This window comes from Xiphophorus hellerii, chromosome 6, assembly GCF_003331165.1.
Source record: "Xiphophorus hellerii strain 12219 chromosome 6, Xiphophorus_hellerii-4.1, whole genome shotgun sequence".
NCBI lineage: Eukaryota > Metazoa > Chordata > Actinopteri > Cyprinodontiformes > Poeciliidae > Xiphophorus > Xiphophorus hellerii.
Genome location: NC_045677.1, coordinates 17,550,502 through 17,575,558, shown reverse-complemented (window position 1 = coordinate 17,575,558; position 25,057 = coordinate 17,550,502). Strand labels below are relative to the sequence as shown.

The 25,057-nt window shown below is 38.5% G+C and overlaps 1 protein-coding gene across 1 annotated transcript in view; it reads left to right on the top strand.

The window, feature by feature from the left end:
• The first annotated feature begins 669 nt into the window (after positions 1-669).
• LOC116721673 (voltage-dependent R-type calcium channel subunit alpha-1E-like) overlaps positions 670-25,057 on the top strand; it is a 61,249-nt gene continuing 36,861 nt past the window's right edge. Inside the window, 5 exon segments of the mRNA XM_032565541.1 lie at positions 670-969; positions 3,797-4,242; positions 11,039-11,302; positions 15,822-15,927; positions 17,330-17,469. Coding sequence (XP_032421432.1) covers positions 3,836-4,242; positions 11,039-11,302; positions 15,822-15,927; positions 17,330-17,469 — 917 coding nt within the window. The 5' untranslated portion in view covers positions 670-969; positions 3,797-3,835.

The following is a 25,057-nucleotide window of genomic DNA, read 5'->3' as shown; positions in this document are numbered from 1 at the left end:
GACAGAAGGTAAGTATACTGAAAACATCAAAACATTTAATGAACCAGTAAAATGTTGGTTTATTTCATGGGGAAAATGATGACCAATGAAATGATCAGGAGCAAGGGCTTATTTACAACTCAGCAGTTATTTGTCATTAAAAATGATTCATCAAATGGTGAGAAGACAGTATAGTGAGTCATTACTAGGTTCATAAATACAATTTATTATTTAATAAGCTTCTTCTCTGTGCTCCTTTAGCACCTTTTGAAACTATAGCAAAGGATTGAAATACGAATGTAATTGTTTCTGTTAGTCAAACAATTCATCTGGGCCCCGGAAAGTTATTTAACATCTAATACGTCATCATTTGTTTTCTTGTTTGTTTGTGTCTGTGTGTTGTGATTTTTGATTTGCTGTTTTGAGATAAAATGCAAAATAAGCAGCAACTTGTCTTTTTTTTTTTTTTGGTGTTTTCAGCGGAGTGGAAAGAGTGTGGCTTTAGCTCACCATCTAGTGGTACATATCAGAGTTATTTGCACCCACATTGCTGCTCCACATAGACACCTGTTGCATTTTCTCCATCAACCTTCTTTCCCCCCCCCCCATTATTGTCCCTCCCTCAACCAGTGATCTGAGAATAACCACTAAACTGTCCTAGTGAAGTTTTGGAGCCACATCCCTGCGCGTCGTAATCCACACACCAAGTGACTCATATCACGGGCAGCCGGTTTGCGCGAAGATGGTCGGGATTATTTCCTCGCCTCACATCTTGTCTCCACGCGTGTTTACTCTCATGTGTGCCACACGGCTCTGGCTCCCAGCCACCCGACGGTATTTATAACCATACAGCGGCGACCAGCAGCACTCAAGGAGAAACCTTCCTCTGAGCATCAAACTTGGACGGATTGAGTGACAGATAGACTGAAGGAGGGAGGGGGCATGGATTTAGGATCCAGCTCAGGATGAAGGAGCGCACCGCACCTCAAGGTAAGCCGATCAGATCCATTGATCATTTATAGATTCACTGATATATACATATTTTTTTTAATGTTTCCCTATTTGTCGCAGGTAGTGCTTCAATCCTCCAGTGTGCATTTTAGCAATCTATTTCCATACTTCTGAGTGCTGCTTTGTTTCTCCCTCCTCCACTCTCCTGCGCGTCAAACACTTAACTCCACAGGAATAAAGAAGCGGCAGCCTAATTAACAATACCCGTTAACTGGCTAGTTAATGCATTTCCAAGGCGGTTGTCGACGTACGGCTGACGTGAACAAATTGGACGAAGGGGGCGCCTGTTGTTTTAGTGGGCGCTAATTGAAGGAGATCACAGCCTAGGAGCTGAAATTTGAATAAATAAATAAGAATAAAAATAAACAAGAACTCCTCCACAAAGGTGTTTCCAAATTTAACAGATAATAAAATTCTTACAACCATGTAAAAACAGTGCTTTTACTCTTGTTTGAATAAGTCTGTCAGATGTAAGGGATCCACCCTTCCTCTTGTATAGTTTATAGCCTGTTGATATAAGCAGCCTTGACCTTTAATTGCCCCTCATCCGTTGCTCCACAGCAGACTGATAAAACCACCTACAGCACCATCTTTTGTGCTACCATCAAAGACCTCCCACTGCCGAGCAGCATAAAGGTGCCATCAGACTGCCCTTCTAAATGTGTGCGCTGACCTTGCAGCCTCTGCCAGCTTTCATAGAGGCGCTTCTCCAGTGTTGGAGGGCAGAGCTCAGCTCAGGCTGTGTCCAGTTCATGTCTGAGGAGCCCCTGCTGCTGATGATGAGTGAGTCATCGAGCGCTTTTTTGCTTCGGCTCCTCCACACTCAGTCATCTTCCTTTCAGCTTCCAGCGGCCTTGTTCCGTCTGGCTCCTGACTGACTGTCTCCGTGCAAACTTGCTGTTTTCCAGCCTTTTGACACTAAGTCTGACCCATAACATTTCTCTGTCTCAGTAAGAAATACACTTTGCAGGCAGCAGAAAGAAAGAAAAAAAAATTATGTTTTTTTTTGGTAGATTATGACTAAAAAAGACAAAACTCAAACCCAAATGTCAGCTGTTGATCCCTGGGCAAGCAACTCCTGTGTCTGAGAATCACAAAAATTATGAAGATTCATGAACTCCTTTTTGGTCAAATGTGCAAAAGCAATAGACAACTTGTTCCAGGTAAAACAAACTACGATTTGTTTGAAAGCAATATTGTCTTTCTAAGCAAAGAGTCACACATCTTGCCAGTCATTTCAGAAAATGTAATTGTAATTTTATGGAAATGTATTGTACATAGAGTAAAGGCTTTTAGGCTTCTACTTTTTTTTTTTTTTTTTTAGCAATTTTAATGATTATGGCTTACGGTCTAGAGTCTCAGAAAATTAGAATACTACATTGGACAAATCAAAAATGGATGTTTTGAGGACATAAATCAGGCTACTGTAAAGTATGTACATTTCTATGTACTCTATACTCCTCTTGCATGAATTACTGCATCAACACAGTTTTTATTGGTGTACAAAATTTAATATAAAATGTGCATATTGTTGACTTTAGAGAAAAAAATATCTTCTAGGTTTTACAGAAACGTATTCCACTTGTTGATCAGTCTTAAGGTTAACCAAATCACAATATATAATATATTTATATAATTCCTACAGTGCTACCTGTAATAATCCTCATCCGTTAATCCCATCTTTAAAGAACCAGTCCTTCAAAGAGGACAGAGAGGACCTTAAAGAGACAGAAGCAAAAACAAAGCATCTGCAACGTTAAAAGAGTGGAATCAGCATCGTTTTGTAACCAGAAATGGTCACTTTTTACATTAAAGCATTAAAACTAAGGACGCACCCAAAAGGTTCTGATTTTATCATGATCTGCCCGACAAAAAACCCTAAACAATTTATTGTTTTTTTTTACCTTTTCATTAAATGCAATAAATCAAAAATCTCCCTCCATCTTTGCTCTAAAAATTCACCAGCCAACAACATTCACTTTGAATAACTTTTTTTGCTTGACAAAAATCGGGACATGTGCTTTGATGCCTAAATGGGAATAATGTAAATCCTTTATTTTCAGTTGGATTCAACTGCAATCAAAGGAATTGGTGTATGTAGCGATTAGAAGAATCAGAATCAGTCAAAACTGGAGTCAGCAGGTCAGACCTAAAAGATAAAAGCCTAATCTCTAACTAGAATGGGTTATTTTAGTCCGCCACAGAAAGATTAGAAACCACATAGCATTACATAAAAAAATATTGTGAATGAATCACTCAGCTAGAGCTGATATTCAGACCATTCTAATCTGCTTAAAGGAGGAAAAAAAATAAAAATTCTACAGCAATATCAGCAGATAAAAAAAGTCTCAACAGCTAAATGAAGGAGTTGGCATGTGCACAACAACAGTACATCATTATAGTGTCTAACACATCCAAGTGACATTAGGTAATTAGAGCTAAATACAGTGGAGTAGAACATTTAGCTAGAATTTGAGAACAATTACAGCATTTCCACTCAATAAAATAATATGGATCTCTGAACTCAAAAGGAAAAAAAAAACATCTATACAGAATGTTTATGAATCTGTTTGAAAAATTAATTAAAAACACAGATAACAGGTCATGGTGCAGACCAAAAGACAAAAGTTGTGATTCTCTGAGCTCCACTTGAACCTCAATTTATTGCAGTCTCTTTGCAGGTTGCTGAAACATTTGAGTCTGGACCAAAATGCCCCCCCGCCCCTCTGGCTTGTCAGTGTTTCTCTAAATAGTACTGCCATCTCACACTCGTCATCTTCTGCTTCTCTTTTCTTCCCATTTGTAGAATTATGGTGAACCTGCCAAACTCCTGATCCCTGCAGATATGCTCACCAGTTCCAACCAGTCCCTCTCCCTTTCCTTCACACCAACTCTCCACTCTCCATCACACCGTGGACACGCTCATGTCCAGTCCTCCCTGTCCCTGCCGGAGCCTGAGGACTGGAGGAGGCCCATCCCGTCTGCCCGTCCTGGCCTGGCTCAGGGGGCTCGCTCCTGCTCCCTGCAGGTCCCCCACGGCGGTCCTGAGAACATTGGCTTGCCCCCTCGTGCAGCCAGTTTTGACGTGCCCTACAGTCAGGATGACGGCTCGTCTGATCAGGGCTCGGGGTCCCTCAGCCCTCACGCTGCACTGCGGCGGCGCGGGGGTCTTGTGGAGCAGAAGGACATCATTATGGCCCACCAGGCTCACAAAATACAGAGCACACCACAAGCCCGCAGGAAGGAGTGGGAGTAAGTATAAAAGAGCTTCCAATTCAAAGGATTCCTTTTAAATTGTGCATGTAAAGATGATAAATCTGCAAGGAGTATGATGAAAGCCTCAGTGAAAGAAAAAAAAAAATCCACAAGGATAATACATGGTTTTTCGTATTAACCTGTAAATTACAGCTTTGTGGAGACAGATTTGGTCAAAAACGTGATCTGAGACTTGTCAACAAAAAGCTTCTTTATGGCAGCCCAGTTCCATGTTTCTAAAAAGACCTAAATGTGAGCAGGCACGAATAATAAACGGACTGCTGAGCTGGAAATACAATGTAAGCCAGTACTGACAGTAATAATTACATCTGCAACTCCTGCTGCGGCGTGTCTGTCTGTCATCAAAATAGAAGATGTGACACGCTACAGCCTCAGTAGATACTTAATACACCAAGACATTTCCATGTTTACTAAAACTATGGCAATTAATTGGTTATTTTATGACTAAGCTACTCAGACAGCAATTTTAAATATGCTTTTATCTAATAGTTTTGGGTCTACGAGTATCGTTTTTTTCTTCTGCAGCACAAAATAGTAGGAGAAAAGTGAAGCATTTCGAGTGTTGGTAGAGAACAAAACTGGATGCAATCAACTAGACAGGAACTCAAATTTAAATGAATAATAATATTGCTTCTTGTGCCTGAAGAAAAGTCATTTTCCTACAAAACTATATTTATTTAATCAGCCAGCCTCCTTCTTTGCTTCTAGTAGTAATAACATTCACATAACAATTTAGATTATGATTTTTTAATATTATAATTAATAGAAATACTCTTAGGAAAACTAATGATTTAATTGATTCCACTGTGTGTGGAATGAAGTTCATTATTACATGTGTAACTTTATGTAAATAATTGTTACACAAAAGTCACACAATTGTTTAAATTGTCTTGTTATGATCTGGTGATTGCTGGGGAAGTTTGAATACTTCGCTACACTGTAAATTCTGTGGTTTTATTGAAATGAAAGTGAAATAGTACATGAGTGTTGAATTGTGGTGCACAGAATTACAATTCAACTTAGAGCTAAACAATAATAATAAATTACTTAACATACATTTACCCTGTAGTTACCTGTACATATATGAGATGCAGCTAAAATGTTTTTGTTTTAGAATCAATGCACTTATTTGAATGGATTTGCATTTCTATTTCTTAACTTATTATTTGTGATGAGGCCACTCTCATGGGCAAATTTGCAGACATGTTTATGAAGATTTAACTGGTACATCTAAGATTTTATGTTACTCCAGGGACGATCTCATACTCACGCCACACTTTTGAGTGTCTTTTGTAGATGTGCTCAAATTAACTAATGCATTCACAAACCACTATGCTTTTTCATTTTTTTGTTCAGAAAAACCCACAAAATATCTATTCTGGAGCTTTAAAACATCTCAACATATCATTTAAGACCATGCAAATAGTCAGCCATTTTATGCCATTTTGTTGCAGCTTTTTATTTCACACCCTTGTTAGTGTCATCTTGATATTGGAGTGACTTACATTTATTCAGACTTTTGAAAGCGTTTTTACACTTGGCATTTTGTCACATTTCAACCACTGATTTCAACATAGTTTATTGCGATTGTATGAAATTGAGATAGGCCAACACAAACTAGTCTATATTTGTGTATTGGTAGAAAATTAATGTGTGCATTGGTATTCAGCTTCCCTGACTCAGGGTTTTGAAGAACACTTTGCTGCTGTTACACCTGCAGGACTTGCGGGGTGTGCCTCTACCAGCTTTACACATACAGACAGATATTTGACCATTTTTCTTTGGAAAATAGCACAAGCTCAGTCAAATTAGATGAAAAACATATTTGTACACGCTTTTTGAACGTCTTGCGTCAGATTCCTTACTGGATTTAGATTAGATTTAATACATGGATTTACTGTGATCTAAACCAGGATGTGTATTTTCAACACTGGCCTGTTGCAAGCTGATTCTATATTGTATGTTCCCCTTAATATGATTTAGAATCTGCAAATGGGACTTGTTTTAGCCTCCTTTTTGGACCACATAACCTTTTAATTCTTTAGTATTTATACTACTTTGTGTTGGTTTTTCACATAAAATCCAAATAAAAGAGTCTAAGGGGAGTTAATACTTTTGTAAGGCACTGTACATTCACAAATAGGTTAGATCTGATCCTGTGCAATTTTGTGACTTTGCAATAAATGCACCAATTGTCTAAGTTTTCTCATTTTAACCACAATCCATCCCACATTTTAGAGTTGATTCAGGAATATTTTTCAGTGCGATGTGCTTCAAGCATTGCTTTTCTCAGTTCCTTATTTGTCATATTTGCTGGCATCATGCTAAAATTCAAGAGACTTTGTCTCTCGTTCTTTAAATAAAACAAGACACCCACTCACACACAATTGGCATATCACAGGGAACTGACTCCAGTTTCATCTGAAAAATAACCAGTTATACGACAGCAACATCCAGATTGTTAATGCTGAACCCTTTTTACCTTTGAAAATAAATGATTCAACGTTACTTTTTTCTTCTTACTATCTTAGACGTGTTTTTATATATTTCCCATGTATTCTAAGTGATTTAAAATATTTTCCACATCATATTTTGACAAATAGTGTGTATGCCTGTATTGGCTTCAGTTATTAATATAATTTTTTTGTTGTTGTCAAATCAGCTCTAACCACCTTTTTTTCTGCAGTTTGTCTGGTCAGATTTCTTAGAGTGTAATTAATGGTGGAGCTCTTCATGCTTACCTGTGAACCTCTGAACTCTGGAGCGGGAGCGGTTTGATTGTCTACCTCTCACCACTTGAACGTGAAGAGGCGCGGTATCAGTGCAATCTCCAGTCAACCAACATGACAAGCCCTCCTCCCTTCTTCTTCTTCTCTTCCGCTTTCTATTAACTGAGCTCCTCTCTATTTCCATTTTATTACTGTACACTATTGTTAGGCCTGTGTCCTTCACAAGATACAACACATATAAAAATAAAATGTATCAAAATAGATGATTAATGTAATTTTTGGGGGGGAAGATCTATACATGTATTGTGGTTATTTGTCCATTAGGGGATGCTAGGGAATCAAAGTAGAGCTGATGTGTGTGATGAAGTAAGCAGTAGAGTTTCTGAATGCTGGTGAGCTTCGCCTCAGAACAGTTAAAAGGCTATTAACACTCTTTAATGGGTAATATGACATGTTTGTAGAGCCGACGATTGAATGTGTGAGATTTTTTTCCCCCCTCTCACAGGCCTTTTAATTGAGATTTCTCCACATTATTCCAACATTCTGACCCAAATTTGTGTGTTACTAAACAAATCTGGACTCTCGTTAAGAAATGTGTAACTGGTTATGTAAATATGCGACATAAACCGACACGGCTTTGCGCCAATCTGCGGCGATATAAGAAGCCATTATTAGACGAATCAAACTGACATAACTCAGAAGAGAGAGTGTCTGTTGCTAGGGAACAGAGAGAAAAATAAAATGCTAAAACCACTCCAGTCAATGTTGGGTGAAAGCCTGTCTGCAATTATATAAATGCCCTTCAGAGCTCTGGCACAAAGTGCCATTAACGTTTCAGCTCTCGTTGCATGTCACCTGCAGCCAAACTTCCTCAGCCTTCCCCTCTGCATGCTTGATGTTCAAGATGTGACTCTTTGCTGCTTATTTGACCAAAATGTAAAACTGCACGTCTATTTCAGCTGTGGCAGCAGACTTAATCTTTCTCAAAGTTTGGTAAGGCCCCGGCAAATTTATTAAAGCTTTTGTGCTCGCTTAACGGTGCTATTTTTGTACTTCTCTGAGTAGGCTGCAAACAAAAGCCAAACAGTCTTAAAGCAGGCTGCACCTGGTCATCTGCATACTGTTGTTTGGAGCATCAGTGTGGCGACGGTGCTGTGCACAAGTCTGTCAGCTTCCTCCCCGCAAGATGTCCAGTGACCCCTATTGGGAGGTGTGCTCGTGTCTGTGTGTTGGGAGAAGCAGATTTCTGTAGGATGAGGTTGCTCTATTGTGCAACATGGCTTTTGTTGGCAGAAATGAAAAGAAAGAAGCAGGAATTCAAGAGAGCTATGTAGCTATGGAAACAACAGCAAAAGAGAGAGCTGGAGACACGAGCGCGGGGAGAGATATGTGCTTTTGGCAGAGATGGACAAATATTTCTGTAAGGCAACACACGAGGAGATGTTTTTTGTTTTTTTGTAATGAGGGCTTACGAAAAAAATATTCACGCCCATATTCTATATTTTGTCACTTTATAACCATAACCTTCATGTGTTATATTGGGATTTTTCTTTGTTTGATAGACCTGTACAAATTATGGCTTAATTGTCATGTGGAAGGGAATTCTTTTTTCATATATTTTTTAGGAATAGTTCACATTCATGCGCCCTGTCTCCCTGAGCCACAGAGCCATGTTTCCCTAGGTATGTCTTTTCCAGTTTTGCACATGTTGAAACTTCATAACACAGATTAAGCACATACAGATTGGACAGAGGGGGTCTTTGGGCGTCACGTTGTCTGTTGCAGTCTTTAAAATATTTTCTTCTAGGATTTTCCTCCACCTATTATGTCTGCATTGTTCCTGCAGAAGAAAAATGTCTCCTTAGCATGAGCCCGCCACCACCATGTCTTGCAGTGGAGAGTGTGTATTCAAAACCATGTGCTGGGCTGGTTTTCTACTTTACATGTTGCTTTGAAAATAAGCTAAATAATTCAATTTTGATGTCTTTAGACCAGAGTGTCTTCTTTAAGTCTCATGTCTTTCTTTCAAAAGTGGCTCTTTTCCTGCTGCTGTTTCATAATGGCCAGATTTACGGACTGCATGACTAATAGCTGTTCGGTCAACATGTTCTTCTGTCTGAGCTATGTATCCCAGCCAAAGTTACCATGAGCTTCCTGGAATATTTTTTTTTATCAATATCCTCGTTGCTGTTCTTGTCAAATTAGGTCTTTGGTGATACGTTGTTAGGTTTGCTGTTCTCATAAGAGGCTATAAAACTCAGGTTGTTGTGTTATAACCGGATACAAACTTCTGCACAGCAATATGCCTGACCTGTCTATTGTTTTCTTTTTGTTGTTTGTTCTGTGTTTTTTAATAAACTGGCCAATGAGTTGTTTTTTTAACGGAATTAATGCATTCTAAATTTGTAGATTAACACTTTTAATAGTGTGAATATGTTTGCAAGGACTGTAAAGTCTACCATAAAGTAGAAATGGATGTCAATCAGGATTTTATATGCTTGTGTATTTAGATCTTGCATGTAGTGACACTCCAACCTGGTTCCTGTACAGTAAAGAGTAGCAAACAGAAGTATTTTCTGAAACTTATTCATAGATCCTGTTCAGTCTTTTCTCTTTCCACATCTCAACTTTTTTGCCAAGTGAGATTTTGTCACTTTTCCTTTCCCCTTGTTTTCACAGTCCCTCGCTGCTTGTTTGCACAGTAGGACCCATCAATCAGCTATTAACCTGAAAAATTGAGCTAGGATTTCAGGGTGACTAATGCCGTCATTGATTGTTATCATCAAAAGAAAAAAAAAAAAATGTCCGCATCAGTTGAATAATCTGCCTGTGGGGGCTGAAGTGGTCATCTTCAGTAAAACGGTGGGGGGTGGGGAGGGGAGCAGATGGAGTGAGAGCGCCCAGTCGCCTAATGAGGTCTCACTTGTGGCAGGGAGTGAAAAAGACCCTGCTTTCTTCTGCTTTCCCTCAAAAAAGGGAGCGGCCCTAAGATCTATTTCATGTTCTATTTTTACCCCTGACTTTTAATCCAATATTAGCACAATGGCCCAGTTTTCACATGTTGCAACAGTCTGTCACTGTTAAAGGAAAGATGACAACACTGTATGTCTGTCAGGCAGCCAAAAATATTCCTATGGAGGAACAAACCTCTTATCTCTCTGTGCATTATTTTGTACATAGTTTGATTTTGATTTCACACATCTTTTTTTCCCACAGCACCCACCAGCAGCTTTACATAATTGTGTTTTGAACCCACACAGCCTGCTGTATATAGTCACTTTTTTGTTGTTTTGGAGGATGCGTTTTTGTTCATCCTCAACAAACTAATTGCTATGGTAACTAAATGCACGTCCCTCCTCTCCGGCAGCTTCCATTCAGATGAATTTTGAAATGTCCACGAAGTGCAGCGCTGTGGGAGGGGACAGGCGGTGCTTTATGCGCTCCTGGTTGATGATTTTTTTCCCCTCCTTTCCAGTAGGTGATCAGTTCAAACACGAAAGACGCTTCTAGAGATGAGGCAAACTGTCTTATTTTCCAGAAGTTAATCACAGCGGGAAGATGCGTAAAGTTTTGAAAAACGAGTCTCGGAACTCTCCTTCTGATGGGCATGTCGTAGTTTTTGTTTCCCGCGCTTTGCCAATTCACTACCGGCTTGGATGTTGGTAGAAGATTACAACTTCAGTGGATATTTTTTTCTCTCTCTCTTTTTTTTGTGGTCCTATAAACTGCCCTAGTTAGAGAGGCGCGCACATTAAAAGTTGTTCAGAGCTGATTGTTGCGCTCTGAAACTGTTGATTTCTTTGCTACATTGATTTGATTCATGGACGATTTTTCAGAAAATTGAAGCAGCTGAATGGTATAATAGGTTTTTTTTTTTCGCCTTGTGGAGATGGAGTGAGAGGATTGTGCAACTTGTAAAGGAATCTTACAGCTCGAAAAGCTGACAGCGGACTAAAGGTGGAATATCTTTGCAACGTTTACACTTCTTGTAAGTAAGATTGTCTTAATTGGTTGACTCCTTATTTATTTTTATTTCACTATAGAATGGCTCGGTTCGGAGACGAGTCCGCTCCCGCCACGGTGGACTCCGGGGATGGCGACTTGGAGCGCGGTGGCGACGGGCAGGACGCCGCGTCCGGCGGGCTGACCGCTTCCATGAAGCAAGCCAAAGCGCAGCGGGCCCGGACCATGGCTCTGTACAACCCCGTCCCTCACCGGCAGAACTGCCTCACCGTCAACAGGTCGCTCTTTATATTTGCAGAGGACAACATCATTAGGAAATATGCGAGGCGGATAATAGAGTGGCCATATCCTTACATGAAAAGCATGATTTGTGTTTTAAAATGTTTTTGTTTGTTTGTTTGTTTTTTAAGAAGTTGTTGCTGCGAGTTGTCAGTTCAGAACCATGGATAGCGAAGTTTTCTTTTTTTTTTTCTTTCTTTATCAAAGTCTCTTAGTCCTGTTTGCTGAGCTGCTGTCTTCTCCACGATAATGACTCCGATTTAGTGAAAATAAATAAATAAATCACGTTCATATGTTGCTGTGCAACTTACTCTGCGCTGGTTCTGGCAGGAAACAGAAAGCAAGCATGTGATGATCATTGAAGGCAGCTCTGCTCACTGTGGGGGTGTCATGTAGGCACATCTCTGCTGCCTTAGTGCTCATTGGAATATGAACCTGGCCATGAGTAGGAGTCAGTTCAAATTCAGCAGGCAGCGCTTCTCTGGTTCCCTGCTGTAGTGCTGGCAAACCGTTTCCCTTTCTTCGGAAAGCTTTCCAAGGAATTTGTTTTGTCATTGAACATCATGTGCACAATTCTGCAACAACAAGATGACAAAAGACGCTTGCTTACTTTCTTTTTGTCCTCACAAAGTCTGTTAGAGCTCAGTTCCTTGCATCATCAGCTCGGCAGCACCGCTCTGCTGCCATATCTGCCCACCTCTCCTCCTGCCTCACACCCCCTCCAGAACGCCGTGCCAGTCTCAGTTACCTAACCACATGCTCTCTGTGGGCGTGTGGGAGTCGGGAGAGTGGTCAACACTAGCTGGCCACTGATGTGTGCATCAGCAGAGGCAGAGGTGCAGTGCATGTGTGGGAGAGAAAATGGCCAGTGTAGTAATTTGGTGGCTGTGAAAACAGCACGTGTCAGAGTGTTGACTGGGTGAGACCTGAAACGTCCAAAAATCTGAGAATGTGGGTGCAAAACAAATCCCTGTGAATATTTACAAGTCAAGTAACACTGGTTGTTGCACACTTCTACCAGAGAATTCAGCAAGTCGCTTGCTTATTGTAAATTTATTGGTCAAGGAAAGCCACACTCACGTGTGAAAAATAGCACATTGAGAAGTATCCAGATCCCTGGGAAACCAAAAGAGTAATGTGTTTTATTGGGTTTTTATGTAGCATTTTCCTAAATAGAAATCTGACAAAATATAGTGTGAGTTTTCATTCAACCCTTTGAGTCAGTGTGTCTTAAAACCACCTCTGACCACAGTTCTAACTGTATGTTAGTATTTCAGGTTTGTGCCGACTCGCCTTTCCTTTCAGCTTTTCTGTCTCTGCTAAAGAAAAACATCCCCACACCATAATGCTGCCACTACCATGTTTCACAGGAGGGGACATTGCGTTAAGTAGTGATACACGGTGTTATTTTCCAACAACACTTTGTGCTTCATGTGTAGAGGAAAAAGTTCAGTTTTGGTCCCATCTAGCCAGTGCAGCCTTTTTACATGTTGCTGTGTCTCCTATATAGCTTGTGACAAACTTTAGGCTGCTTTCTTTCTGAAGCTGCTTTTATTGTTTCCAGTTTTCTATAAAGACCAGATTTGTGGCAGCTCATGTCTTGTCCCACACAGAGATGATCTCATGAACTGTGGATTTCTGCAAGTCCTTCCAGGTTACTGTGAACATCTTGGTTGCTTCTCTGGTTGCTGCTCTCTTGGCCTGGCCTGTCATTTTAGGTAGACAATTACAGTATGTCCTAGTAGGTTTGGCGTTGGCCCATTATCTTTCTATTTCCATATAGTAGACTGGAAAGTGCTCAATTTAATGTTCAACGTTTAAAATGTTTCTTTTAAGCCTAATCCTTTATGTATGTACCTTTAAATGACTTTCTTTCTGCTTCACAATAATATACCAGTCTGTTGCAATTGAGCACCCAATAACACCCCCCCCCCCCCCCCAAAATCCCTACACTGAAATAAATATGAATAATTTTGCCAGGCACCATATATTAATCAATTATATTTGGCAGTAATATGTTTGATACATCTAGTATGATTATTATATTTAGTAATTAATGTTTTTTTTCTAATACAGAAAACCTTGTTTCCATTTGTTTTTACTACAAAATTGTGACTCTAATTTAAAGCAGAATTTAAAGTCAATTAATTGCTGTCAAGTATAAGAAATGAAGCATAATAAATCTTTAGCAAAAGACTAAGGAAGTTTACTTTAATTGATTGTAATAAACCATGTTAATATGTAATCAGTTTCAGAAGACAAAACAAATTTTCTGGTAATATGAACATGTTTGGACTCTTATGCAAAACAAGATGTCTGAGATGTTTGACTTCAGTCAGTGTTGACAGAGATTATTCGTTATTATTATTTATTCTGGAGGAAGGGGGAATGTGTTACACCACCACATTAATTTGGCTTTTTCTTATTGAATGCAATAAATTAATCCTTAAAGTCTTTAAGAACAAGGAAGAAAAATTCAAAGATCACCTCAGACCAGATGAGGAAGTCAGTAGATGTAATTAAAAAAAACAACCTTTATTATTGGCTGTCTTATTAGAAATGGCTGTCTACCAGGAAATAAACTGCAGGAAAGAAGCATGAGGTAACTATAGGAGCTGCAGAGGTCCATAGCTCAGATAGGAGAATCAGTTAGTGGTGAGCTCTACTAGCCTGGACTTCTTTAAAGAGTGACAAGAAAATCATTGCTAAAAGAAACCCATAAGACTCTTATACAAAACAAGATGTCTTAGATGTTTGACTTTAGTTTGTCACCAGCCATGCAGGGTTCTCCAAATACATATGGAGGAAGGCGCTCTCCTCAGAGACCAAACTGAAATGAACTTTCAGGTGTACATCCCAAATGGTAAATGTGGGGAAGGAAAACACTACTGCACACTGAACATGTCGTCCTGACCGTAACAAACAGGGGTAGAAGTATTATGCTGTCACCAGGCTTTCTTTCAGCAGGGACAGGAACACTTCATGGTGAATGGCAAGATAGATGGGGCTAAATTAAGGTCTATCTGGGAAGAAAATCTATTAGAAGCTGCAAAAAACTTTTAACTTTGGTTGAGATTTATCTTCCAGCTCTTGCTCTTTTGGAGCAAAAGCTGCAATGGAAAGGTTTGGATCAATCCAAACCAGACCCAGTTATCATTTGCCCCAGAATTTAAAACGTCTTCAGTTTTAGTTTACTGTTTGTTGCTTTATGTTGGTCTATCAAATAAAATATAAAAATATGTGAAAAAAGTTGAACGAGTATGATTCATTTTACAGCACATGTTAGTTTAGAAAAATGGAAATGTGGTTAGTGATAAAGGGGCCAAAACCTTCCAAATATATGAAAACAAATGGTAGTTATCGAGACCGAGGGTGAGATTAATGATGGATCAACTGAGTGAGAAGTATTTGCATCATTATCTATTTCCAATTACTTTCTGATCCTAACATTGTCAATGTGAGTCGTTATGTGTCTCGGAGGACCCCATCTAAGCTCTCCTCCTTGAGTCAGTGACCCCGTTTCGCTCTTAGCAGGAAAATTAATAATGAGCAGCACATCCCTCTCGGGAACTCTGGTGAACTGAATGTCACAAATGTTGGGGCTTAAATAGTTTATGCCACTTAACACATGTACATGTATTGCTCTCCAGAGGCCAGTGAAATCTCAGTTCTTTAGTAGTTCTGTATTATCTGGCATCTTAAAAGAATTTGCTCAAAATTTGTCTTACAACTTTGGAAGGTTTGGGAGCGGCAAGCACTCTTGCTGTGCATTAAAATAGAAACATATGTAACAATATGTTAATTAGGAGTGCAATTATAATGGACATGTTTGTTTATTCTTTGCCGTCAGAAAAAAATAATTAAAGCTTACCAGATGGAATTGAAAACTACTCAAAAGCTTGCGGACTCTTTGAGCTACAATTACCAATTACATAAGTGTAGATTTATTGTAAGATGAAATGAGGACACACAATTCAAAACATATTTCTGAGTATTACCTCAGTGACACATTGGTGGATAAGTGCAGTGTTTTCATAATTTCGTCTTTAAACAGTAAATGAATGCAGCTCCTGCCTCTGTTCAGACATTAACCCTGTATGCATCTTAGGAGTTTTAATTAAAACCTTAGTCTCTTTGCCAGAAGACATACAATCTTTAAAGACCTGTGATGCAGTGACCGTAGGCTGAATAAATAAAGGCTTTAACCTGCTGTCATGTCAGCTATTGGAAGAGAAAGAAACCTCAGTTGTTTGCTGTACTTTGTGCAGTTACACCGTCAGGCCAAGGTGACTTCACAGCGCACTTGTTCCCTCCCTAACCTGCTCTTCTTTCTCTTCATAAAAAGCACTTTTAAAAGCATGTTGCCATGGATACTTGCAGTCTCTGTAACAGATTGCCTTCAATACAAGGAAAAATGTACCATGGTGGTACTTCATCCATCACACAATTTTTTTTCTCCATTTTCCACTAAATATGTTTTGAATACGTTTAGAGAGCATTGCTAACTTGACTGTTTTTCATGTTCGTTTTTTTCTGTTTTTGTCCTTGGGATAAAAGAACTTTCCTTAACCTCTTGACCTTTACGCCTTTCGAGTACATGATCCTGGCTACCATCACTGCTAATTGTGTCGTCCTGGCCTTGGAGCAGCACCTCCCTGGAGAAGATAAGACCCCCATGGCAAAGAGGCTGGTGAGGAAGAAATCTGGTTTAACAATGGTTTCCTGGAATCAGAGGGCGTTAAAAACAACTGTCTGACTCTTGCAGGTTGTTTTGTTCTATAATCTGCAGATATGAATGAAGACGTGTTGTATTCAAAAGCTGTGTTTTAGTTCATAAAATAACATAGATTAATTAGTTAGAGCTTAAGGACATTTTTGTGGTTTTATTGAAACAAGTCAAAAGTTAAAATTGGTAAACTATGCTACGTTTGTTGTTTTATCAGGTAAGGAATAACAAAATTGCAAAAACGCGTTTCTATTGGAGTTTTTGTGAAATACACAAATTTTGATACAGACGAAAATCCTCCTCATCCTAGTGCAAAAACTTTATAAAAAACATAAGTTTTGTTGTATTTCAATCAAGCAGTTATTTTTCGTAATTCTAATTTGTGCAATTGAAGGTCAATGGAATCGCAGCTTCAATTACCAGTAAAATCACCAAGTCAGATTTACATAACATTCCCTCTAAAAGCATTTTAGACTATTATAGAAATATTTTACAAAAATTACATCAGGCAAAAATTATTTTTACATAACCAGTCATAACTACTTTTTCAAAACAGTTTTGGTTTCAATAGTAAAAGTCTTCATGTTTACTATTGGGTTAAGGTTTTCTTCATAATCATGACACATATTAGATTTAGAAACAGTTCACAAAGCAGTGTATGTCCTAGCTATGGATGAAAATGTATTCTAATCACACTTTAAATAACAACTTTTAATAAATAACTGTTATGTTTGTGAAAGACAGCTCAAATTTCTGTCACCTCTTGAATTGATGTTTTTTTTTTTTTGAAATACTCATTTGGATTCTAATAGACGTACATTAGGTCTAAAAGGGATTTTCCTTCTCCAAATCAACCTTCTTTTTTTGCTTAAACACAATGATGTACACTAAGTGTGAAAGTGAAAAAAAAACAGCAAAAAAAAAACTATTACTCAAAGGCCATGTGGTCTCATAGTCCAAAATCACTTACTCAGCTTTTCAGCATTCTGTGATAGCTGGTTAGAAATGCCTATATTTGTCATTTGTTCCAAAAGAAAGCACATTGAAAGTGTTTATATTGGAGAAAAAGAAATGAAACTGGCCATATTGAGTAGGTGTAGTTAAGCTATGTGTTGATGAGTTGACAATTTTCCTTTTTATTCCTGATAGATTTGAAGGGAATTAAAGGACATCCCATAATTATTTCTGCCAACACACAGGGTGAAACTTTATATTATTAACATAATTCTTGTCTGAGTCTAAACTAAGACAGTTTCTATGATTACATAGTACATTTCATCAACATGCCACACTTTATTATGTAACTATAGATTTAGTTTTTCTCTGAAGACCTTTCTGACATCTGTACTGACTTTACTTCCCACAGGAGAAGACAGAACCTTACTTTATTGGGATATTCTGCTTTGAGGCCGGGATCAAGCTGGTTGCGCTTGGTTTTGTTTTCCATAAAGGGTCCTACCTGAGGAATGGGTGGAATGTCATGGACTTTATAGTCGTTCTCAGTGGGTGAGTTACATCAACCATTTTAACCTAAATCATGGTGAGAAATATTTCTTTTGGTATTCACATGAATGCCACAAGGGACTAGAGAGGATGTTTTAAGAAAATAAATAAACTTCTTGAGGAATCTTTGAACATCATGGTGCAACAAAGGATTTTACATAAAATCAAGAAGGTTTTGGGCAAACTTGAGCATCGTCTTTATGACACTGTCATGGAGAAGCAAAGCATCTTCAGTCAGAAGTTTCTTCAAATTTGCTGTAATACAGACCGCTACAGGAGATCCTTTCTGCCTTTCTGATCTGAATTATTTAGATATTCTTCACTAAGTGAAGAATATCTAAATAATATGTATTATAGCAACATTTAATTTCCTTAGAGATCAATAAAGTATTTTTTGATTGAATTAAGCCAGGAAGAATAATTACATAGGGAAGAAGAAATAAAGAGTGGCTCATTCCTGTTGTTGCTTCAAGAATAACACCATCATTGATCCATAATCCAAAAGAGCAGCCATTAGTAGACTAAAACATTTTTTACTTTACTCATCATAAGTGGAGTTTTTTGTGATGGATGGGCACTTAGGATTTATATTAATCTCAAATAAATGCCATAAGGAAAAAATAAGATTCCAGAAAGACAAGAAACCTAAATTGTGCCTCATGCAGTCAGCTCTGCATGGCAGAGAAAAACAAGGGGTTTTAGTAAAGTAATGTAATGTTAGCAGAAACACATGGGTGCAGAAAACATGCTTTTGATTTTCCAGGAATTTTTAAATTTAGGTTTGCTTTTTCAATAAATGACAAGGATATCTTTTGGGATGTAAGCCTTTTAATTAAGAAATTAAATTAATGTTAATATTTGGTTTGTTGTAAGAACAAACCTTAGAGTAGTATTTCTAAAGCACAGGGTTCTGTCCTTCATGTTGTAGATGTCTGTGGAAAACACAGCTGATTCAGATGGTTGCATTGCCTCCATCAAGCACTGCAGATGCTTGTTCACACGTTCATTTAATGCAGGTGTGTAGCAGCAGGGAAACTCCTTAGGCCAGAGGTGCCCAAAGTCGGTCCTCGAGGGCCGGCATCCTGCACGTTTTACTTCTCTCCCTGGTAGTACCAACAACCTTTTCAGCATGTCAGTGTTCTTCTTAGGCCTTCTAACGAGCCATCATTTGATCCAGGTGCGTTAAACCAGGGAGAGCTGCACCCTGCCAGGCCTCGAGGACAGACTTTGGGCACCCCTGGCTTAGGCATTCAGGACTGTGTGTCCTTAAGATCAGGAGTGAGAGCTGCTGCTTTAGAGTAATCAGTCTCTGTGGTAGGTACATATGTAGCAATTCTGCTTATATATCTTACAAAGGTTTTCTGGTGAACTAAGGTGTAACTCAATTAAGAAATAAAATGACCTGAAGGGGTGTTTATTTGCCCACCACCATACTTTTCAACTTTTTTTCACTTTCTCGAGGCAATAATTGGCTAAGAGGCATTGCTTTCTTGGCTTTGATCTCTTTTTGTCAATGAACTGAAAATTGTGAATTAAACTTTTAGTCAATTTGATAAACCATTACTCAAGTATTTTAGCGAAAGGACTGGATCCACTTTGTTTTTATGATATGGATTCTTTTTTTTTTTTTAGATTGCTTGCTCTTTTCTTCCTCACAGTTGCAACTGTAGGATGTTGCTTTTAATCAAACTTCACCTTTCACATGATTCTGCGCAGCTCCTGTCTGTGATTGGGTCCAACCCAACAACAAAATTTCACAAGTTTAGTTGGTTAAAATACCCCAGTGGCATACATGCAAGTGTAACTGAGTTTTCAAAAGAACATTTACTAGAAATGCCAGTGGGCATGAGTTATGGTAAAAATAAGATTGTAAAAAGACCACTAATGAAGTGGAAGTGATGACTAAAATCAACCCATAAAGTCAACCCATACTCAAACCTATTTTATTTCTGTAAGATGTAGCATGTGTCTTTGCAGGACTGAATGACTTGAAGGAAAATTATACTTCAGAGTTTAGATTCCCTATAAAGGAACTTTTAATGTGAAAAAGGCTCCTTTTTATAGTGTGCATATGGATGATACTCAGGGGTCACAGATTTAATTTAAAACCACCTGAGCATGTGGCATGTAACCTTTCACTTGGTTAATAAATTAGTTAACAAGTGAGAGAAATATAACAAGTGTTGTTGAATATTAAGTGGCTCCCTTTTCTCCCAAGTCGCACCAGCCACTTAGCTAGATTCAACCTTTACCACACATTAACAATACTTAATGGCAGCTTTCTGTAATCTTTAAGTGGAAAAGATTATTGATGTTTTTTTTTCTTATTTTTAAATACTTACAAAAAGGCTAGAACCATCTGTTTGGCTCAACCTTGTTTTTCATCCATTTGACATACCTTTAATGTCCTTGTATCAGGGCATTTAAACTTGAAAATGAGTCTAGTTGTACTTACTTTTAAGAAGAACTTAGTCATTATTAGTCATTATTTGTTTTTCCAGTCTGACATACAGCCAGAGACAAGTCAGGATCATGTCATGGTCCTGCAGGTTCGTGCTTAGAATCTGAACTGAAGCAATTTAAAACATGTATATGATGTCTTTGAAATGACTAGAAAACTGATTTTCAAAAAGTGTCAGTTTCAATTTGTAAATGGGCAAAACTGGAAGCAATATACCCCCAAACAATGTGAAATTCTCCCACTATGGCTGCACAGTGGTTTTACTTTTATTTTTGTTGTCTTACAGCAAAATGGTAAATTCATATATTTGACTATATGTTGCACTGACGACTTCTCTAGGGTGTAACACACGTAGGCGGTAACCTTGCACCAAGTTCTGCAGTCAGCCAAGATATTAAGCAGGCATCGAAAATGGATGGATTCAAAATGATGTGCTACTTTGCTTTGATTTATCACAAAAATTCCTAATATAATAAATCTTAACCTATGTTAAGAAGTAGCACTTAAACACAAATTGAATGAAAGTGGGATCTATTACACTTTATTGCATATGTTGGTATTTTTGGAAGTATGTCTAACTTCAAAGTCAATATCAAACTTTTGGAGATGTTTTTAAATTAATACTCAGCAGCTGATTCTTCAATTAATTTAGACAGAATTCATTTTTTCAGTTTACCAGGCTGTGGCAAGTGGAGCAAAGGATTAATTTCAGACACTGATTGTCAAACTGCGTTGGAGCATTCACGCGTGTTCTGCCGCTGGTGTTGACATTTATCAATATTTTTCACATGTGTGCTCATTCTGCAGCTGAGCGACCTCTAATGCGGACATGCCACCTCTCATGTCTGAGATATTCTTGTGAATTATTGACCTAGCTGCTATGCATTCTTGTAGATTTATTTGTTCGTCATACTCGCTACATACATCTACAAGAAAACATGACACATAGGTGCAGAAAGAAGTGTGTTTACACGGTGCTGTCAGGCTCTGGAGTCAGAGGTAGGTGGGTGGATAAGTGGATTGGCGGTTGTGTCTAAACTCGCTCTGATTTGCCCCCAGCACCTCTGTGAATTCAATGTGAAAGAGGCGCCAGAGATGGCTCTCAAAAGCATAGAGAGAGCAGATGGATGAGGAAGAAGGGGCATGGAATTGAAGAGGTAGAAAATGGAAAATGGGAAGACAAACATGATGAGAGTGTTAATTTGTTCCATGTAGGACTGGCTGTAGTGAATTAATTGGGCTATGCTGCTTATTGTGCAGTATTCAAACATGCAGGGAGGATTGCTGTTGGCGTCTTGACATCTCATTTCAATCTGACACCCACACCTTTCTTTTTCTGCGTTTCTTATTTCTCTTTCCTGCGTTTTCCCTTTCACTCTCTGTCTCTTACATAAAAAGGACATCGGCAGCACGTTTGTTGACCAGTGAATGCTGAACAGCTGGGTGGGTGAGAGATTTGCACAGAATTTACATGACTGATGTCTTCAGGGCCTTTGAAAAACATTGAGCTTATTTGGTACTTTCTAAATTTCTCATTAGGCATCTGTCAAAGTTTGTAGCAAGTAGCTCAAAAAAGTCCAAGTCAAGTTTACTGTAAATTTCTTGATATGTAGGTCCACACAGCTAAATTTGATCGTCAGGTGCAACATACAGTTGAAAATTTAAAAATTACAAAAAATATGTTGGAGGCAAGAACTGAATTTCTTAACTGTATGGCATACTCAGCTGTTCTTTTGCCTGCTGGTTTGGGCCAGGAGGCTTCACAGGCCTGTGACATTATTTGCTAAATACTTAAATTTTTTTCTTGGTACTTTTAAAACTTGATACATGTTTGTCTGTATTTGCTAAATTATATTTGAAACATATTTGTTTTACACAGCTGGAGATGAACTAATGTAATTTTCCCCTATATTTCAGACAAGGGTAGATTTTCAGTTGATTAATGGGACATGGCTCGAGATGTTTACGGCTTCTCTTAAAAAAAATCCAATTTATAATATGTTAATAATCAAAACTTTAAATTGGTAAATTTAAAGTTTGATTAGTAGCATTTTGTAAAACTAATCAGCTTTTGCAATAATTAGTAGAATCAGTCTTTGCTTTTGGCACAGTTTCCTTCCATATTGTGTTTCTGTTCACTCATCATGCTACTATTGTTTCATTGTTCAGCAGGAGTGCATGGTTGTTCAGCTTTCATGTTTCAACACTTTAAATCTCTTGAGAATCATATAATATATACTAACTAGCAGGATGATCACAGCCTGCTAGTTTCCAAAGGAGGAAACTGTTCTTTCTTCCTTCAGGCTTGTAAAAATTGAGTGTTTCTGAAAATAGAAATCTGACTCGGATTATCACTTTAAGGCCAATAGAGCGAGTTGTGTAACAGTTTGATGGAGTTTAAGGAAACTTTTGCTGGCAGAGGTTGGTACGTTATGTCAAAAATTTAAGCAGTGCTTGGTGTTTTTCAATAGCTATCACAAGGTTGGAGCATATAGAAATAGAGATTTTAATCATTCCTCTTTGGGCAATTTAGAGAGATTTTCTAGAGTCTTGAGAACTCTCTTTTATTCTTCTCTTCCCTTTACACCAACATGTTTTCTATAAGACTAAGATTTGGTGAGTGCGACGGTCCTACAGAGTATCCCTTTTTTATTTAACGTTACCTTGTATTTCAAAGAGTTTAGGATGACAAGACTGGTTCTCCTGGCCCAAGTGATGCGGGTACTGTACTGTTGCAGTGAAGAATGAGCTGAGCCAAAAGGTGAAGCTCTCAATTTATTGATTGAGCTACGTTCGTACTCTCTTCAATGGTCATGAGTTTTGGATACTGACCGAATGAACAAGATTGTGGATATGAGCGGCCAAAATGGGTTTTCTCCACAGGGAGCTCTCCCTTAATATGGCGAGAAACTCAGTCATCTGGAAGGGACTCAGAGTAGAGCCGCTGGTCCTTCACGTCGAGAGGAGCCAGTCGAGGTGGATCGGGGGTCTGGTAAGGATGCTTCCTGGATGCTGGCATCTGATCTGATTAAAAATTGGATCATATGATGAACCCAGCAGTTAGAACACATTAAAATTAATGGGGACTCGCAGACCGCTCATAGCTTCCAGGAACTGGTACTGTGTCTGATCAAGATAGACCAGTGGTCTACTTTGTAAAGAGCTACGCAGCAAACAGGAATGGTATGAGTGAGACAGGAAGTAAGTCACAGTGGTGGTCTGCAGAGGAACTGTCGTGTAGGACCCTGTGTGTCATGTAAGAATCTTGTCAAAGCGTGAAAAGTGGGATGCAAATGGTATGTTTTGGACCTTAGAATTGCTAACTGATAGTCTACACCTATGACATAGCAAAAGGACAAATAAGCATAACTGGAGCTTTCCCTATAATGCACTACTTGACGTAGATCCAACACCTACAACAACAATAAAATTTTGGATGAAAGTTTATGCAGACTTTGTCCAAAACAAATATAACTGAGAGAATTAATTATTTGTCGTTATCAATATCTATCTTGGCCCGTATTCGGTAATTGCCGTGTCAGTTAACTCTATGAGATGAAGAAAAGCCTTCAAAAGAACAACTTAATATTTTAGTGGTCATGCTAGGTTAATCTTATAGACTCAAGAGTTGAAGTTGGGTTCCCTGCTTGTAACTGAAATCATGTCACTTACAGTAATAAAATGCACAAACTCGTCAGTATGCTCTCTGCAGCTCACATATTTTCTTCCTTGTTATCGTTCCAGTTGTGGCTGGAATTGGCAACAGACGACCTGATTTCCTGCCACCTATCTGACACAATTTTTTTTTTTTGAGGAGGGGGAAGCACATATGCTGCTTCCTTCTACTCACTCACTGTCTCAAACGCACACATTCACTCGACACACACACATGAATACTCTTACTCCAGTAGTCCAGTACAAGTAAGTCAGACTTAAAAGAAAACACACATGTGTCGTAGAGGCCAGCTGGGAGTAAAATCGAGGCCACTGGGCCAGTGCTGGCGGCATTCATTCCGTTTCATATTAATAAATTGCTAGAAGCAAATCTGCTGGGACAAAGAGCTCAATTAAAACCCTTAATCTGACTGAAGAGTGTGTAGCAAAAAAATGACCTCAGCTGTGACAACTTACCCACAGTCCAATTTATATCAGTGGGATTGTTAAGATGGTCGATTATACCCTGCGGCTAACAGACTGGCACAGGTGGATTTGATGCTTTGATTAGCAGTGAAATGGCCCCCTAATGACTTGGGTGTGTGTGTTTGTGTGTGTATGGTGCTCCAAGATTGCAGTTAGCGATTGTTGCCAGTGAACTCACCGCCCTCCTGTTGGTGGATTAATTTTGGTAACTCCCTCATCAGACCTAATCATATTGATCCCAGCTGTACGTACACATTCCTGTGTGAGTCGGTGTGTGTTAGCCATCTATTATGCTGTGTGAAGGATATCAGGTTGTAGAGTGTGATACTCTGTTAAAATTGTTGCTCTTTAGGCAGGATGAATAATATAACTGGGTGGGAGTTGGGAGTGATTCATGGGCCATCTGGTACAAAGAGCGACACACAGGACTGAGACAGCTACATGCATGAGTGACTTAACTAATTGGAAAATTCAAATTCACACTTTCTATGTTCAGTGCATTTACACACATGCAGTCACGTCAATTTAAATATCAGCAGGCGTTACAGAAGTGCAGTTTTGTATTTGGATTTGTTCCAAATAATCTTTTTCTACTTTTTTGCCATACACTTGCTTCTTCTGGTGGATTCGTTTCATAGTTCTGGTTGCTAGTTTTTATAATAAACTGAAGACGTTTTAATCCAGATTTGTTTTTGTCTGTCATACAGTTGACTTAACATTAGACAATACTAAGTACACTACACCACATTTCAAAAATGCCAAGCCATATAAAGTCATATTTAATACATTTATTAAATAATTAATTTAAAAGTTAATTTATTTCAAAAAATCATCACTAAATGAAACAAATTATATGGCCTAGTTACACACAGACTGATGTTTTCAAGGCTTTATTTTGCCAATTAGGATAATTTTCCACTTGCCACTTAGCTGGTAAGTTTAACTAACCAGCATGTCATTTGAAATTAAAATATTGCATCAGACCAATAA